Consider the following 17,335-nt stretch of genomic DNA (forward strand, 5'->3'; position numbering starts at 1 on the left):
GCAACTCGAATGCAAGTTTGTGTTTCTTGACGCCAGTGCGGGAGAGGTGGGTCTGACTCCAGGCTACTTTTACATTGTTGTTAATGTTAATTAATGTTGTTAATAGTTGTACATTGGGTTATTATTCAAGTTAGCGGTTCTAAATAAACCACAGCTTCATGGGTTTTTTGCTCTATTTTATTTTTGGTTTTGTGCTGGTAATCCTATTGGTATATTTTGTATGCGATCTCTATGCTATGATCTCCATGTGCGCCGCGTTTATATAAATGGAGAGAGGGATATGCTAATGACAGGAATCTATCCCTTGATGTGATTGGTTATTTAATTTTGTGACGTAGCAAACCGAGGGCTGTTTCAAACCGCGTTTCTGGGACTGCCATTGGAAAACTACAGTTTAAAGGAGGAAATACTTAGCAATGGTTTTGATTAATGGATTGGCACATGGTTGTCTAAAAGCTAATTAAAAACACCACATAGACAAATAAACAACATAAAAAAACTTGATTTTTACTACAAGGGGACTTTAAATATAAGTGCTTTTGTTTACAGTTGATTAGTTGGAGGTGTATTCAGAGGTTTCTTTAAACTTTTCGATGGTCTCAGCAGATCAGGTGAAGATTGGTAGCTTGTTTCATGAATTTATTAATTTCAGATAATGAATTGGTAAGCATGCTCTTTCTAACCTGATAGAGGAGTTTGTCACTCTCTGGGCCAGCTAAATCAGTATTGGAGTCAAATTTCATCCTCACAAAGTTTTTTAGCACTGAAAAAATACAAATGCAATAAGTGAACAAGACATGGAATGAGTTTTACAAGAGAAATAAATGTGATTCTGGACTTTTGTCTAGATAGTTTGATTAATGGATTGGCACATGGTTGTCTAAAAGCTAATTAAAAACACCACATAGACAAATAAACAACATAAAAAACTTGATTTTTACTACAAGGGGACTTTAAATATAAGTGCTTTTGTTTACAGTTGATTAGTTGGAAGAGGTGTATTCCGAGGTTTCTTTAAACTTTTCGATGGTCTCAGCAGATCAGGTGAAGATTGGTAGCTTGTTTCATGAATTTATTAATTTCAGATAATGAATTGGTAAGCATGCTCTTTCTAACCTGATAGAGGAGTTTGTCACTCTCTGGGCCAGCTAAATCAGTATTGGAGGCAAATTTCATCCTCACAAAGTTTATCACTAAAAAATACAAATGCACACAATAAGTGAACACAGACAAGTCATGGAATGAGTTTTACAAGAGAGATAATTGAGATTCTTGACATTTGGCAAGATAAACTTCAAACTTCAGTGAAAACAAGGCAGTGCGACACCAAACTGTGTCCATTTAGAGTTAAACTGTTGTAAAGGAAAACTTTTGCTTCTAAATGTCTTTGAACTTACGATGAAGCAGTTATTGTGGCTGTCTTCTACAAGTACAACACAAATGCAATTTTTTCCCCTCACAGAGTATATGTGCGTGTATTTATTAATGTATTTAAATACATACCTGGAAAACCCCTATAGACTTCAACTTCACAGAGCGTAAGATACCTATCTCCAGGAACAACGATGTTCACGTAACGTCCCTCCATATTGGGACACGAGTAGCTGTGGGATGCTCCTATTGGAATACTAGTAATCACAGCACATCTAGAGAGAGTCAAAGAGATGATGGAAAACACAACAATCATTTCACACCCAATTAATGTAGAGTGAAATAAAGCACCACACCGGCTTGTTGAGCAAATCTGGAAATATGGGATCTTATATCTACCTTCAAATGAACCAATGGCGGATATTTCTAGAACAGTACAGAATGGAATAGCGGGGTGCAGAAATGTCTTTAACATAATGATAATGTATAAAACTGGAGCAACATTGTTAAGCAATGGAAACAAAAATAACTGCAAAAAAGCACAGCAGCGATTGCCCGCTCCCATAATGCACTGCAAATTACATAATTCTCTCAGACTATATCGCTAACAGTTTTAATATCTCATATTTCTAAGACTTTATATTCTCATAATTTTGAATTTATTCTCAAAATATTACGAATTTAATCTTGTATCTTTTATTTAACAATTAATTTTATTATTATGAGTATTATAATTAATTAATTTATTTATTTTTAGATGCCACTAAAACACTCTCATGGCAATTCTGAACTATTTTTCATTTTGGTAAATTGGTGGCTAAGATGACTTCACATCAAATGACCACCATTAAAACAGTTCCGTTTACAGTTACGCGAGTAAATTTCTCACATGGGATTGTTGTTGCCATTGTTTTCCAGGGAGTTTCCAATGCGAATCTCTGCTCCGTCGAGTCGTTCTGGACAGCAGTCGGCTCTGTTTGTGATGATCACAGTGCTAATATAGTAATTATCCAGCAGATCTAGCCTCCACCAAGGACTTGACTCCGAATTTGTATGAGTACAAAATGACGCTGGACCCGGGGCGTGTTTTATTCCATCAACGGCACGATCAGCCCGATAGTATTCAAGTACAGAAGACTGAACAGCATGACCACTTAATTCCACGCTATCTGTAAATTGATCAAGCTCCATGTTAGGTTACATTTAAGCAAGTTAACATGCAATTAAGCAAGCAAGCATACACTACCTGCTACCAACAGTTCTGCTGTGGCTTTAATAGGTAAAATGCCTTGGCAAATTTGAGCAAAAACAGTCAATATTGTGTCTAAAATATAACAATGTTCAGTTCTGATTTATTGAAGTGTTGTATAACATCAATTTCATATTTGCACTTGTGCTATCCGGGACAAAAACAGCACTGTGAAACTGAACACGCTGCTTGTTTGATATTTCTTTACACGATTTCATGCCCCTATAATGTCCTACATCATGAAGTGAGTTGTTGCCTTGCATCATGTTCATCACTGATCAACAGTTGTGTGGGACTTGAAGCGGTGTTGCAGAGTGCAGACCGATCGTGTATGACATCAAAGAACTGTGAGAGCTATAGAGAGCAGGCGGATTCATATGCTTTTAAGTCACTCTCGTGGGACTGTTGTCATACACCAATCGGTCTGCGCAGCGAAGCTTAGGTTATGCATAGGTTTTCCATAAATAATTAATTAGATTTAACACATTAAATAGACAGTCCTAATGTATATAAATTTTTAGGTGTCAAGAATTACCGTTTCCATAGACTCTCACTTCACATAGAGAGAGCTGTTTTGAATCTCCAGGAATGACCACATTCAAGTAACGGCCTTGCATTCCACCGCATGCGTAAGAGACTGATTGATCTGCTGGAATACCAGAAATTACAGCACATCTACATAGATAGATAGACAGATAGAGAGAGAGAGAGAACATTATATAAATATGATTGATTATAAAATTAGAATATAAAACATTAATCATTTTGCATGAACTTAAGCAATATAATAGGAGCAAAAGTCTCAATCTCTTTTTAAAATCCGTTTACATAATATTGTGCAACATGTTCATATGTTGCTCTTAAATATCCATTTTAAATTGTTACATTTATATAAGTAAAGGCAAATTTTTCGTCACTTGGGATTGTTGTTGCCGTTGTTCTCCAGAGAGTTTCCGATGCGAATCTCAGCTCCGTTAATTTGTTCAAAGCAGCAGTCCATCCTTTTAGTGACGATCACTTCTCTAATGATTTGTAGATCCACCAGATCCAGCCTCCACCATGGGTTCATCTCGGTTTCAGTGTGAGTACAGTAAAAATCAATACCATCAATGGCATTGTTTGCCTGGAAGTAAAATGTAGATGACTGTACAGCCTTTCCCTTGATTGCAATATTCTCTAGAGAGTAAAACAAGAAAATTTTATTATGTTTTATAATTCATCTGCACTGTATTTTTTTATTTGCATCATTAGAAAATAATCAGAACATTACTTTCTTAGAAAATTATTAGTAATCTACACTGCATTGGTTTCTTCAGATAACATTTGATTTTGATCATTTCAGCTACAGATTAAAGAAACGTTAAATACCTTGCAAGTTATTTGTCGTGGAGTGAATGGCAATGGTGCCTGTTGCAGAAATAAACAGCAATGGTTATATAGGCTGTGTAGAATTTCACGGTAAAGCATAACATGCACACCAAATTTCTAATCTACTAATATTTCTATCACTTATAGTTGAGCATTCATGACAACAGAAACCTCATTATTATTGTTTTGTTTTTTTTATAATGACCAACCAACTGTATATTATCATTTACAAATCAGTTTTCAAATATTAGTACACCAATTCATACTTAAAAATAAATAAATACTCTAAACAAAAATAAATAATCCGCTTATAGTGCATCTGTATAGATTAATTTGAATTTGGCCCAATATTAATATTAAAACCAAACCTATGCTGGAGTTTAACCATTAACTCATGCAAAGGATTAATTTGCTTAAAACATTGTTTGAAAAAGTGATGATTAAGAACAACAAACAAAAGTGGCACAAGGAAAGGATGCACTGTTATTTTAGAAAATAGAAGATCTGTTGTTAGACCGTACTATATGGACTGAGCTGTCATAGTGATCTAAAAACGTTTAATTACTGAGCGTAACAGCATAAGTTGTTGATTTTTTAATGGTTACTTTAACCATTGTAGCATTTGAGACCAAACCTTTTAGTTGTCCATCTAAGAGAAGACTTATTTTTCATAGAAAACATTGTCTTTTATTAGTAAAAGAGATACTCACCAAGAAGTGAAAACAGGTATCCAAGCATCAGCATCTTACTTTTAAGCATGACTATAACCAGATCGAAGATCACTTAAAATAAGAAGGAAGATGATTATCTGTCTTTAATTCCACCCTGCAATGACCAAACAAGGACACAAACTACCCTTGTTTTCTCTTTCTTATTTTGTTGGCTTAATTGGTTTCATGAGATGTTTTTCTTTACCTCATCTCTCATCTGCTTTCTCTACCTGTCTGTATTTTTCTCTTTCCATCCCTTAACTCCACCCTCTTGAATCTGTCATCCTTTTTGTCAGCCCTCTTGAGCTCAAGTGAAATTGTCCATGGCAAAAAGTCTCATCGTAAAGGACGTCTATGCAAACATAGATGAGCATTAGTCTATGAGGCCATTTCAGATGCAAAAGGCACTCATTTGTAAAGCAAAATGTGTTGTGACTGAAATTCTTGTTGTTGGTCATCTTTAGTTTGTTTTAGGTTTATCAGATTTGGATGTGAGTGAAGTCCTGCATAAAAGGAAAATGTTCATGAACATCATAGTCAGATTTCATTTGCTGCTAGTTACACACTGAAGCTTTAAGGTTAAATTTGGTCTCTTGACTCTATTGATTGTAAGAACTTGGTTACACTAGACTAGGCTAATGAGAATTTGAACTTTTTATAGACCTCATTGGCATGTTGTGTCAAGGACAGGCGGTGGTCAGTCCCATTGCCCAGGGATGTGAAGGATGGCCCCAATTCTTTGGTCTTACTAATCTCCAGTCTGTGACAGAGGGCTCTGTCACGATCGCAACAGCACTACATTTTACCCACACACGATCCATTATCCCCAATTTTCTGCTGTTTCCTACCCTTGTGTGCACACGAGGGCTAGGTTAATGTTACAGTTGCATACATAACACACACATATCCACCCGATTACCGCATCCTACTTTAATATCCCACAATAAACACACACAGACATCAGATAAGGTTACATGTAATAGTTTATTGAACTTATCTGCACATATTACGTATGGTTGTTCATTGTCTGTTTGTGTGGTGTCGCAGTCCAGGTTACCGGAAGCAAATGGCAAACTCCGGTAATGGGCTAGAAAGCCAGAATTCACTGAATTCCCACGTTGTGCCTGCGCGATCGCTCCGTTAACTGGACCGTCTTAAATGTTGCTTGTTTTGGGGGTGTGTTGGGAATACAAGAACCCAAGTTAACAGGAATGATAATGAATAAAACACATATTGTATAATATGATGAATATTTATGGTTATGTATATCTGTTATGATACTGAAGATTATATGAGTCTTGTGTTTATTGTTATTTATCTAAGTGCATCGTGTTAATACTCACCCTTGGAAATATATCGTAGAGTCCATGTGGGGTGAGGCATTTGATTTAAAAGCCAAACCGGTATATCTGTTCAGTGTGGGGTTGTAGTTAGAGGCAAACGTTGCAAGTGTCTTGTGTGTACTACCTTTTTGTAGAAGGTTTTAACAGCACAGGCACTGTGTTGTAAATATATTTGTAAAATATTTCCTCCATTTTTCCCTATTTTTGTCTATTTTTACGGATATCACTTATACATATTTTGTGCACTTTGGTGGACTGTAAATAGACTGTGAATCAGTACGGACACTGTCAATAAAACCACATTTGCACGGAAGTGCTATTGTGGCCCTGCCATCATTTCTTGTGACCAGTTTTCCATCACGCCTCGTCACAAGTGGTGTCAGAAGTGGACCAGGACCAGGAAGGGTCTGTGATCTCAGCGCAGGTTTGCCATGGAGCTTTCCTTCAACCAAAACACCACAGAGTCCACATGCCTGTAAATAAACTGGGATTGTTAATCCATTGTATAGGGTTGGGCGATATGGCAAATATATCACATTAAGGTTTTTCAGAAAGGATCAGTCCAAGATGTGAATCCATGCTGGTTTTTAAGACGAGTAGGCCCTACAAGCAATATAAGTAAATCGTTCCCAAGCTTATTAAACGCCCCCACATATCTAGGTCACTATGTGGGAAGATTTGCATAACGTAAACGTCAGAACAAAGAAACAAATATAATATATTAAAGAATGTAATATTCAAGCGCTTTTATGGCAGGCAGAGAGTAGGGATGGGGGATACCACTTATTTTGTGTTCGATACGATACCGATACTTTTCAAGGCCAGTATCGTCGATATCAATACCGATTCGATACTTCTAAACTGAATTTTTAAATTATGAAATTTATTAAATTATTAAATTACTAAGAGTAAAATGGGTAATGATAACTTTATATTTGAAACACATTTTAACATTCAATATGCCTTAATTGTAATTTATTAGGTTATATGTTTGTTTAAACATGGTTAAAACATGTTTACTGTAGTGGTAACCATGGAAATCTACAAATACTATAGTTGAACTACGGTCACTTTAGTAAAACCATGGTTCATTTTCATAAGGGACTGCCAGTGACAGGCTGTTGCATGCATAAAATGCAACCTTTTTATTTTGACAGTGTATGATTTATATTAACATTACAGAATAGAACATGATCAATATTATCTTTCAACATTCAATTTAAATAAATGTAATTGAACAAACTATGTAGGCTACAATTTAAATTTGTTTATTATAAATTTATATAACTCAAACATACAGTATATGTTTTTTTTTTCCTGTCCCCTGATAAGCATTGTTCTGGGCTGCCATTCCCAAAAGCATCAATGCTTTCTTATGATATTTTGGGAAACGCAGCCCTGTTTGAATGAACTGTCAGAAGTGAGTAAACGCTCTCCGTGATTGATTGATTCTGTCTTGCAACATCTGCATGTGTTCAGATGAGCAGGAAAATAGTCCTATCCTACACAATTATTCACTAACATGGGTTATTCGTCCAAGTCAATGCATATTGTACGCATTAATTTTTTATTAAATAAACAAAATCACTGGTTTTTTTTGTTTGAGTATCGATACTTTCAATACTCGTGTCAGTATCGATATATCGATAATTCGGGATTGATACGCCCATCCCTAGCAGAGAGTTAAGGGTTCAAAGCTTGGTACCAGCAGGGATTGTAGGTAGAGGAGTGAATGACCAGCGCTCTCTTCCATCCTCAATACCACGACAGAGATTGTGGTATTGAGGTTCTTCCTTGAGCAAGAACCGAACCCTCAACTGCTCCCCGGGCGCCGCAGCAAAAAAATGGCTTCCCACTGCTCTGGGTGTGTATGTGTGTATGTGTGTTTGTTCACTACTCACTGCTGTGTGTCAAAACATCCTGTACGTTTCAGAACTCAAAATCGTCTCATTAGTAAATTAGTAAGATGCTAAAAACAGCTTATATTGAGGGCAGTCTGGCAAAACGACAGTTTGTGGAATGTCAAGCCACCTTTATTTATATAGCGCTTTTAACTCTTTCCCTTCCATATTTTTTTTTAAAAGTTGCCAGCCACCGCCAGCGATTTTGATGATTTTCATTCAAATTTGATGGCCTCCATTATTTTTTGCTGTATGAATATTTGAATATGCAATACACCAAAATAAAGATCAGAGCCTCAACTTTTAAACACAATAAAAATCAGTTTTATTCTAGCTTAAAGCATTCTTTTTTTATCAACACTTGAATCTAGGTAGGTTTCATAAAAAATTCATAATTTTGAGCAAAAAGGTGAGAAAATCACATTTTTATCAAAAACTACATCTGGATAATTTTCAGTACGATTATCAAAGCATAAATCCAGTAAATCGCTTCCATCAACACCTCCAAAGCTTGCACAAACATATACCACTTCCTGGATCAACATTTTACTCTGTAAAATTATGCAGTTTTCATTTATATGCTGTCTATTGCTGATGATCGCATTGTTTTTCATATGCATCTGTTTACATAGGAGATCACTCGTTTCTCCTCCTGTTCACATGTGTTTTTGTTTGGGAGGTTTTGTACTCATTCAGATGATGTGTAATAACGCCCCCGAGTGTATAACAGTGAAAACACGGAAAGCCCTAAAAACTCGTCTTTGGCGGAGAAGCATTTTCTTGTAAAGGACGAGATAACTCATCAATGGCGGGGAAAGAGCAATACAGATTGTGTCAAAGCAGCTTTACCGTATCAAATAGGAAAATAGTGTGTCAATAATAAAACGACAATAGTAAACACTCAATTTTAAATTAAAGGCAGTTCATCATTGAATTCAGTGATGTCATTGTCCAGCTCAGTTCAGTTTAAATAGTATCTGTGCAATCAAGTCGACGATATCGCTGGAAATTAAGTGTCCTCAACTAAGTAAGCCAGAGGCAACAGCGGCAAGGAACCCCACTGGTGACAGAAAAAAAAACCTTGGGAGAAACCAGGCTTAGTCGAGGGGCCAGTTCTCCTCCGGCCAGATGAACCAGCAGGTTGTTCCATGCTGCAGCAACGTCAGATTGTGCAGAGGAATCATCTGGTTCCCGTGGTCTTGTCCCGATGGCCGTCTAGGACAGGGGTTTTTAACCTTTTAGGACATGCGCCCCCCCAAGTTTGTCTAATTTCACTCGTGTCTAGTTGTCCTGACATTTAGGGCTGTAAAGGTCATCTCTAGGTGCTGATCCACCATCTGGGCTGGATACGTACTGGATCCGGGTGACTGCAGTGACCATCTGATCTGGATACAGACTGGATCTGGTGGCTACGGTGACCTCTGAATAAATGTACCACTCTATGATGTAATAGTGTGGCTAAACACCACCTCCACATCACTGCCTGTTTAGCCCCACCCACTGATATGACACTGTGGAAAAACACAAAAAAAACCTTTGTTCACTTCATTTTTGGGCCGATTTGTTTACAAACAAGGCACAATTTGGCGCAATATTTTCAGAAAGATTGAAACTAAAAGACGATGCTGTGCGACTATATTGGATACAACAGTAATGTCGCAACACACAAGAGTGAGTAAGTGTTTTCATTGCGTGGTCACTATTGCTTTATCTGTTTTTACAGATCGTTTGATATGTACTGAGTATTTAGGCGTTTTTGACCTAAATCACAGCAGTGTCCATCTGTGAAGGATGTAGACTGTGAAACATACAAAACTATTAGCCAATCATAGCAGTGGACGCGTTTACTTCGAGTCTACAATCCGTCACGCCTATGCAATCAGAGCGTTCTGATGAGGGGGTTAAAAACAGGACAGCACTTCTAAAATTTTTTTAATGTAAAAATCTTGATAACATTACATGTGGACCTCAGAGAACAGTACAAAACTAGATTGAAAAGTTTGTAGACAAACTTTAAGTTGGCTTGAAAAAGCCTAGCTATAAAGTTTGAAAAGCTTGCAGTGAAAGTTTTCAGTTTGAAGTAGTTTGAAAGTTAAAATAGTTTTAAAGATTAAAGTTTGAATGTTTTCAAGGCAATACAGTCTATCAGAAAAATACAGATATGTATAAAACATAACTCTAGACCCTCTAACTCTAGCACTCTCTATTCTAATTCTATTCTTTAAAAAAACTTTTCCCTTTTAGACTTGCACTCTATTCATTTGCTGCTTGTTTTCTTTATAAAGGATAAAAGTGTCTGCTAAATGACTAAATGTAAATGTAAATATAAAACATATTGCTAGGTTACTTGGGGTGGTTGCTAGGCTGTTTCTAGCATGACTAGCATGTTGCTAACATGTTTTTAGAATGATTAACATGTTACTATCATGTTTATAGCATGGTTAGCATGTTTCTAGCAAGATTAGCATGTTGCTAGCACAATTAGCATGTTACTAGCAATGTTGCTGGCATGATTAGCATGTTACTAGCTTGTTTCTAACATGGTTATGTTGCTAGCATGATTAGCAAGTTACAAGCATGTTTATAGCATAATTAGCAAGTTACTAACATGTTGCTAGCATGATTATAACATGATTATCATGTTACTGCGATATTGTTAGCATGATTAACAAGTTACTAAAATTTTGTTAGCATTATTCTAGCATGATTAACATGTTACTAAAATGGTGTTAGCATTTTGCTAGCATGATTAGCATGTAACTACCATGTTGTTAACATGATTACCAAGTTACAAGCATGTTGTTAACATGATTAGCAAGTCACTAACATGTTGTTAGCATGATTAGCTAGTTACTAGCATTTTGTTAGCATGTTTCTATGCTAATCCAGCTAAAAACAATTGATTCAGTAAAAAAAAAAAAACACTTTAAAACCAGCTTGGTAAACCAGCCAAAGCAGTCAATCAGCTTAGGCTGGTTTTAGCTGTTTTTTTTTTCAGTAGGGAGTTGTTACGCTATAGACAGCTAAAAATAGACCGCTTAAATCAGTAGCGAACCGTGACTCTTGAGCCTTAACTTTAAACTCATTGACAACACTTGCTCATTCTTGAAGTTAAAGGGGTCATATGATGTTGCTAAAAAGAACATTATTTTATTATTTGCATCTTCCACTATGACGTGAATAATAGCTAGTTAGTTTACCAGCGTATATATTTTTGTTTCGGAGAGATTCCCACAGCGGGCGGAACTTGTCATAAAATTAGTGATAACAAGGCCCGCCCATTTAGAGTAAAGATATGATTGGTCAATTTTTCTGTCTGTCGAAATTACTCCCCCATTGATTTCCTATTGCTTGGCCCTCTGTAATTTCATAGCTGGACCGCCAATCACAGAGCAGCAAACGCTAGGCGGAAACATTAAATTATGGAGAAAATGGGTGGTGTTCATAAGTCCATTCACTGAATATGCAGATTTGAAGTTTTTTTTGTTTGTTTGTTTTCACAGAAGTTGTATTTTATTTAGATGATGTTTGTCAAATTATGAATTGCTTAAATAATATTAGTAATACTTATTTTTATATTAAAAATATTATATTTTAAAACATTTATTTAAAAATTGTAAAAAAAAATTTTTACAATAAGAGGGCCCTGACGGTACCCCACTGGCTTAAATACACCATAAGTCTTATTGTATGAAAGTCTATGGGATTTTAGGTTGTTTTGATAGTCTGATTTACGAAAACCGTAAGCCGGATCAGTTAGAAAAGATATAGCAACCCGAGTCAGACCAGTCTGAAGGTCTGGGCCGAGATTGGTGGTTGTAGCTTTAAAAGTCTAGGAGGAGACATTTTAAAATTTGGGCTCAGAAGAAGAAGACAAGCCAACTTAATAATAAAAAGGCAATGTATGACCCCTTTAAAGCCGTTGACAAGTGTGAGATAAATTGTGTAAATCAAATGTGTGAACCCCTTCAGCCTTTACTTCTCTGAAAACCTTCTGATTTGATTTCCATGAAAAACAACATTTTGCATATACCTATATGAGTGTTGTTGTTTTTTTTCTTCAGAAAATGAGTTAGTGATTAGAAATGCAAATATGGGTGCTTAGGCAAATAGAACTAAACACTAATTACAGAAAAGCACTAAACATTCATTCTGCATGTTGTAGGTTCCAAGTTGAAGCAAAATAAAAACCATCTGAAAAAATAAATAAATCTAATAAATCATCTATTATGACATTGCGTTTTAATAAATACATTATGCATAATTATACATTGATAATTTGAGCAAGTAAATGGACAGTTTTAATTGTCTCTTACCAGTTTTCACTGCTTGAACTAGTGGACTTCCTGTAGAAAAATCAAAGTCACATAGGTTGATTTACAGTAAACCATTACCACATTAAAAAAACAAAAAAAACATGCTATAACATTTATACTACATAAATTAGACATTAGATTTATGCACTACAGTAAGAGAAACTGGTACACTATTTACTTTTTTTTTCAACTGCTTCTTCTTGAACTGTGAAAATCCCTGTAGAAAAAAAGGGTTGCACTGTGTTTCACAGATTGACAGACTTATACTCCGATAGCACACACAAAACTACTCAAGTTAGACACATTTACATGTGGCTTTACCCAGTAAGAGAAACAGGTACTTACATTTCTAAGGGAGAAAAACAGAAAGACTAATAAAGGAATATGTCTAATAAATATGACAATCTTTATATCCATTGTTTTTGATGCCATTTATGGTTTATGATTAAACATTTTTTTGGGGAAAAAAATCACTGTAGCATACATTCAGTCAAAGAAACGTTTAGGGCAAATGACGTGATGACGCGCTAGAATAAAACAATAGATTTCTACGGATGCTTCCACATAGACCGCAAACATTCGCGCACCAAAAATGCGAATGTTTTTTTTTCGAACCAGTCCGACAAATCTTTTCAGTTTCACAAAGCGAAAACACGGGCCGTCCAATAAGATTTGAGCTAGGATCACATGACCTGGAGGAGCTGCTGTAGCACATATAGGCCAGAGTGGTGGCGTTTTCGAAAACCAGTGTAAACAAACACAGAAGAAGAGTATCCCGGATAAGAGAAGAGAGTGGATGCTGAGTTCTTGTTATCGTTGGTACTTGAGAACAGATTTATTCTCACATGTCCTTCATACAGAATAACATTTTTATTAATTGTTCACTGGATTATGTGATCTGTAGAGCACCGTCCGTTTTCTTCCATGTGCGCGAGTGTTATGAGGCAGAGCGCGTTTTATATTATATATAATATATATTTTCTGTATGTGTTTTGTATGCAGCTCATGGAATTTTTTATAGCAATAAAGGATGTTTATGACAAATATTAGCAGTGTAGGTTTATTAAACATACAAAGAGTGCATGTGCCTGCTTATTAATCAAAATCAACTATAGATCACAATTGGAAGTTATTACAAGCACTCGTTTAACCTCATAACCCACACGTGTTTAGGCGTGTCTGTGCCTAATTTAATTAATTCATTCATTCATTTTAATTCATTAATTTAATTACATTTGTTTAATAAAAATATGCAATCAACTATCATAAACTATATACTGTATAATTTCATCCATGTTCTGAGCTTGATTTTGAAATCAATAGGCCAGAGAGGAAAGGGTTAACATAAATGCTGAAGGACCGGCCATTTAAACATGTACAAAGTGAACAGCAGTACTTACGTTTCATCGCCACTGTTGCCAACTCTCGCGAGACAAATAAGCAACCGCAGCTTCAAAAATAAGCCCAAAACAAGCCCAATATTTTTTGATAATTTATTATCATCAATATTATTTATCAATTATTTATTACCAATAAATGAGCCTGCAACATATTAAACTGAAACTACCCTTTTATCTGAAAAGCTATTAAGTTAGTTTACAAAAATCAGCAAACTGCAACAAAGCAGGAATAAAACTCATCTCCAATCACCTGTGAGCAGAATAGGATTGGAGAGATGGAAAAGGAGAAAAACACAAGAGCTTCAAAGGGGAGCTTGTAACATAGCCACATATTTATAGCCTACTAAAATATTGGCTACTCGAACCAAATCTACTCTTCGTATTAGTATAGGCCTACTTATTATTATTATTTTTTTTTTACAGCCCGTGATAATTAATACATTACAAAAACATTGTAAAAATTAAAAATTAGGCTAAAAGAAAGTCATCCCACTCCTCTACGTCTACTTCCATCATTGCTTGGATTACAGCGTCACGCGGCTTATTTTTTGTCAAATCAATGCATTGGAGAATACAGTGAACATAAATTAAAAGAAACGAAGGTTTTCCTAACAAGCAACCATATTTTTTCAAATAAGCCCAAAAAACGACTGGGGATTAGTTATAGTTATCGATAGCGTCCATTTTCAAAGAAATATCGATTCTAATTCGCATTGAAACGCCATGTATTTCCCATAAAATAGTCTCTTCCGAGCAAAATGAGCCCTCCCCCGTCTCTCTCCTTCAATCACAGGCGATGTTATAACCCAGAACAGAGAGGGAGTCGCTGACAGGCTTAGCGTGGTGCCATTCTCCGCACCTCAGTTTTTGACTGTTTCAAGCCAGCCAATGCCTAGCCAGCAAAGTTTTGATGGATGGAAGTGTTAGCCAACCACAAGGACGTTTACAGTGATTGACAGTTTGCGTAGTTTACGTAAGCAGGTTTGAAGAATACCCGTGCTCAAAGTTAGTGTGTGTTCGTGCGCTCTCGTCTGTACCCACGCTGTGTATACAGAACGGCGTCGCTGCGCTACACGGAGTATTTATCGGCGAATGTTTAGGGCAAAGTCAACAATATTTTGTTATCATGATATTGTGTTGCACTGTAGCATAAATTTAGACAAAGTAATTGTGTGAACTTTTAGGGGAAGTTTGAAAACACTATGTTATCATGGTATACAAAATCTGAATCACAAAATAATATTTATTTATTTATTTGTTTGTTTGTTATTCTCAAAGATTGACAGAAATTATTGTTTTCTAGAAAAAATAATTTGTGCGTAACATGAAAGTAAAGATGTTTTTCCTTATGAATTTTTTTTTTTCAATGCCAGTAATATCTAGGAATGTATCAATTCACTTAACTCACGATGCAATACGATTCATGATACTGATTTCACAATATGATTTTCTCACAATTTGTTTTCTTTACAAAATGAGATTTAAGACAAATTATAATTGAAAAGGTCTCCTTTTATTATTGCTTGGACAAAATGCTGAACATTTCTTTGTGAAATTGAAATATGCCAAATAATAAAACTAAATTGAAATTTTAAAACGAACCCCAAATCAAATAAATAAATACATAAATAAATGAATAAATAAATAACACAAATAAAATAAATCTGTTCATATAAACAAACTAAGGCTTTGTCTGTGCTCTTTCCATTTAAAATTACTGTATTTTAATCACAATCCAAAAAAGATGCTACATACATGCAACATGAGCAGTTTTTCATCTAAATTAGATTGTATAATCATATCATTTTACTCGTGGTGCATCATTACATCCCTAGTAATATCTGTTTCTAGAATCTTCATGTTCATACATAACATTAACATTTGGCATAATTCACATGTTCTGCCTGTAATTCTTTAATAATGTTGCAGCTCAGGGGGGCCAGTCGTGGCCTAATGGTTAGAGAGGCCAAGACTGGCCAAAGGTTACGGGTTCAAAGCTTGGTACCAGCAGGGATTGTAGGTAGAGGAGTGAATGACCAGCGCTCTCTTCCATCCTCAATATCACGACAGAGGTCGTGGTATTGAGGTTCTTCCTTGAGCAAGAACCGAACCCTCAACTGCTCCCTGGGCGCTGCAGCAAAAAATGGCTGCCCACTGCTCTCTGTGTGTGTGTGTGTCTGTGTGTTTGTTCACTACTCACTGCTGTGTGTGTGCACTTGGATGGGTTAGCACAAATTCCAAGTATGGGTTACATAGTTCAAAGTAATACTTTTTATTTAAAAAACTACATTTCAACAAAATAACATTATATACCACAGGACTGTCATTTGTATGCATTTATCATAAATTTTGTTAATATGTGAATTTCTGATGCTGCACTACATCAGAGAAAGCTGAAATTGCTGCGCGCGTGAATGCATGTGCATGTGTTTGTGTGTATCCAGCAAAATCATCAAATCCAGCAAGATCATCAAACAAATTTTAATATTACACAAAGATAATGCAAGTAAATACAAAAAGCAGTTTTTAAATGATGATTTCATTTTTTTAAGGGAAAAAAGCTGTCCAAACCTACCTGGCCCTATGTTCAAGTTCAAGTTCAAGTTTATTTCTAAAGCACATTTAAAAACAGCTAAAAGCCGACCAAAGTGCTGTACACTCTGTACAAATACAATAAGTAAAATATTAATAGCATAATGTCAAATACACATAACATGACTATAACGAAATCAATTAATAAACGCCAAAGTAAAAAGATGAGTTTTTAAACAAGATTTAAACACAGGTAGAGTGGAGACCATTCTAATATGAGATGGTAAGTTGTTCCAGAGAGTAGGACCAGTCACTTCAAACGTTCTATTTCCTCTCGTCTTTAGACGAGTGCGAGGGATCTGGAGGAGAAGTTTTTCCTCGGATCGTAATCGTCTTGTGGGGATGTAGGGATGAAGTAGGTTTGTAAGATAAGGCGGAGCTAAATTGTTCAATGATTTGTAGACAAATAGAAGAATTTTAAACTCAATTCTGTGCTGAACAGGCAGCCAATGCAGGGATCTCAGAATGGGTGTAAAATGATCAAATTTTTTACACCCCTTCAGAAATCTAGCTGCTGCATTTTGTACTACCTGTAAACGAGAAATTTGAGTTTTTGAAATGCCATAGTACAGCGAGTTACAGTAACCCAGCCGTGACATGATGAAGGCATGGATGGCAATCTCTTAGGAAACTACAGAAAGAAATGGTTTAATTTTAGAAAGGGACCGAAGGTAGAAGAAGCTGGAGCCTACGACAGAACTGATCTGTTTATCGAATTTTAAAGAATTATCAAACTCTACACCCAAATTTCGCACTGAAGGAGAAGTAAATGAATTTAGGTGCTTAAGATCAAATTGATTTTGATGCCTGGGGTCTGAGGAGTTAAAAACTATGACCTCCGTTTTATCTGTGTTTAAGAAAAGAAAATGTTTAGAAAGCCAGGATTTAACATCATCAAGACAAGCAGATAAAGTATTTACAGCACTTTCTTTTTTCCTAGTAACTGGTAAATATATTTGCATGTCATCGGCATAACAATGAAAAGAAACTCCATGCTTTCTAAACACAGAACCCAGAGGAAGTAAATATAGAGAAAAAAGAGTAGGAGCTAAAATCGAGCCCTGAGGAACACCACATGTTGAAAG

General features: G+C 35.8%; 1 protein-coding gene across 1 annotated transcript; it reads right to left on the minus strand.

The window, feature by feature from the left end:
• Positions 1-757: 757 nt before the first annotated feature.
• On the minus strand, positions 758-3,689 carry LOC107717631 (fucolectin-like). The gene is made up of 6 exons (XM_016524443.1): positions 3,538-3,689; positions 3,165-3,295; positions 2,261-2,555; positions 1,504-1,646; positions 1,117-1,193; positions 758-763 (listed from the first exon to the last, which is right to left on the minus strand). The coding sequence occupies exons 1-6, from the start codon at positions 3,687-3,689 to the stop codon at positions 758-760; spliced, it is 804 nt and encodes a 267-aa protein (XP_016379929.1).
• Positions 3,690-17,335: the final 13,646 nt, after the last annotated feature.

This window comes from Sinocyclocheilus rhinocerous, unplaced genomic scaffold, assembly GCF_001515625.1.
Source record: "Sinocyclocheilus rhinocerous isolate Xijiao unplaced genomic scaffold, SAMN03320098_v1.1 scaffold4107, whole genome shotgun sequence".
Classification (NCBI taxonomy): Eukaryota; Metazoa; Chordata; class Actinopteri; order Cypriniformes; family Cyprinidae; genus Sinocyclocheilus; species Sinocyclocheilus rhinocerous.

Coding starts and splice junctions, on each gene's coding strand:
- LOC107717631 (XM_016524443.1), bottom strand. CDS start 3,689: ATGAACCCATGGTGGAGGCTGGATCTGGTGGATCTACAAATCATTAGA. Junction 2,556..3,164: donor TCTATGTGAAGTGAGAGTCT/ATGGAAACGGTA, acceptor CTAACATGGAGC/TTGATCAATTTACAGATAGC. Junction 1,194..1,503: donor AGTCTATAGGGGTTTTCCAG/GTATGTATTTAA, acceptor TGTATTTTTTAG/TGATAAACTTTGTGAGGATG.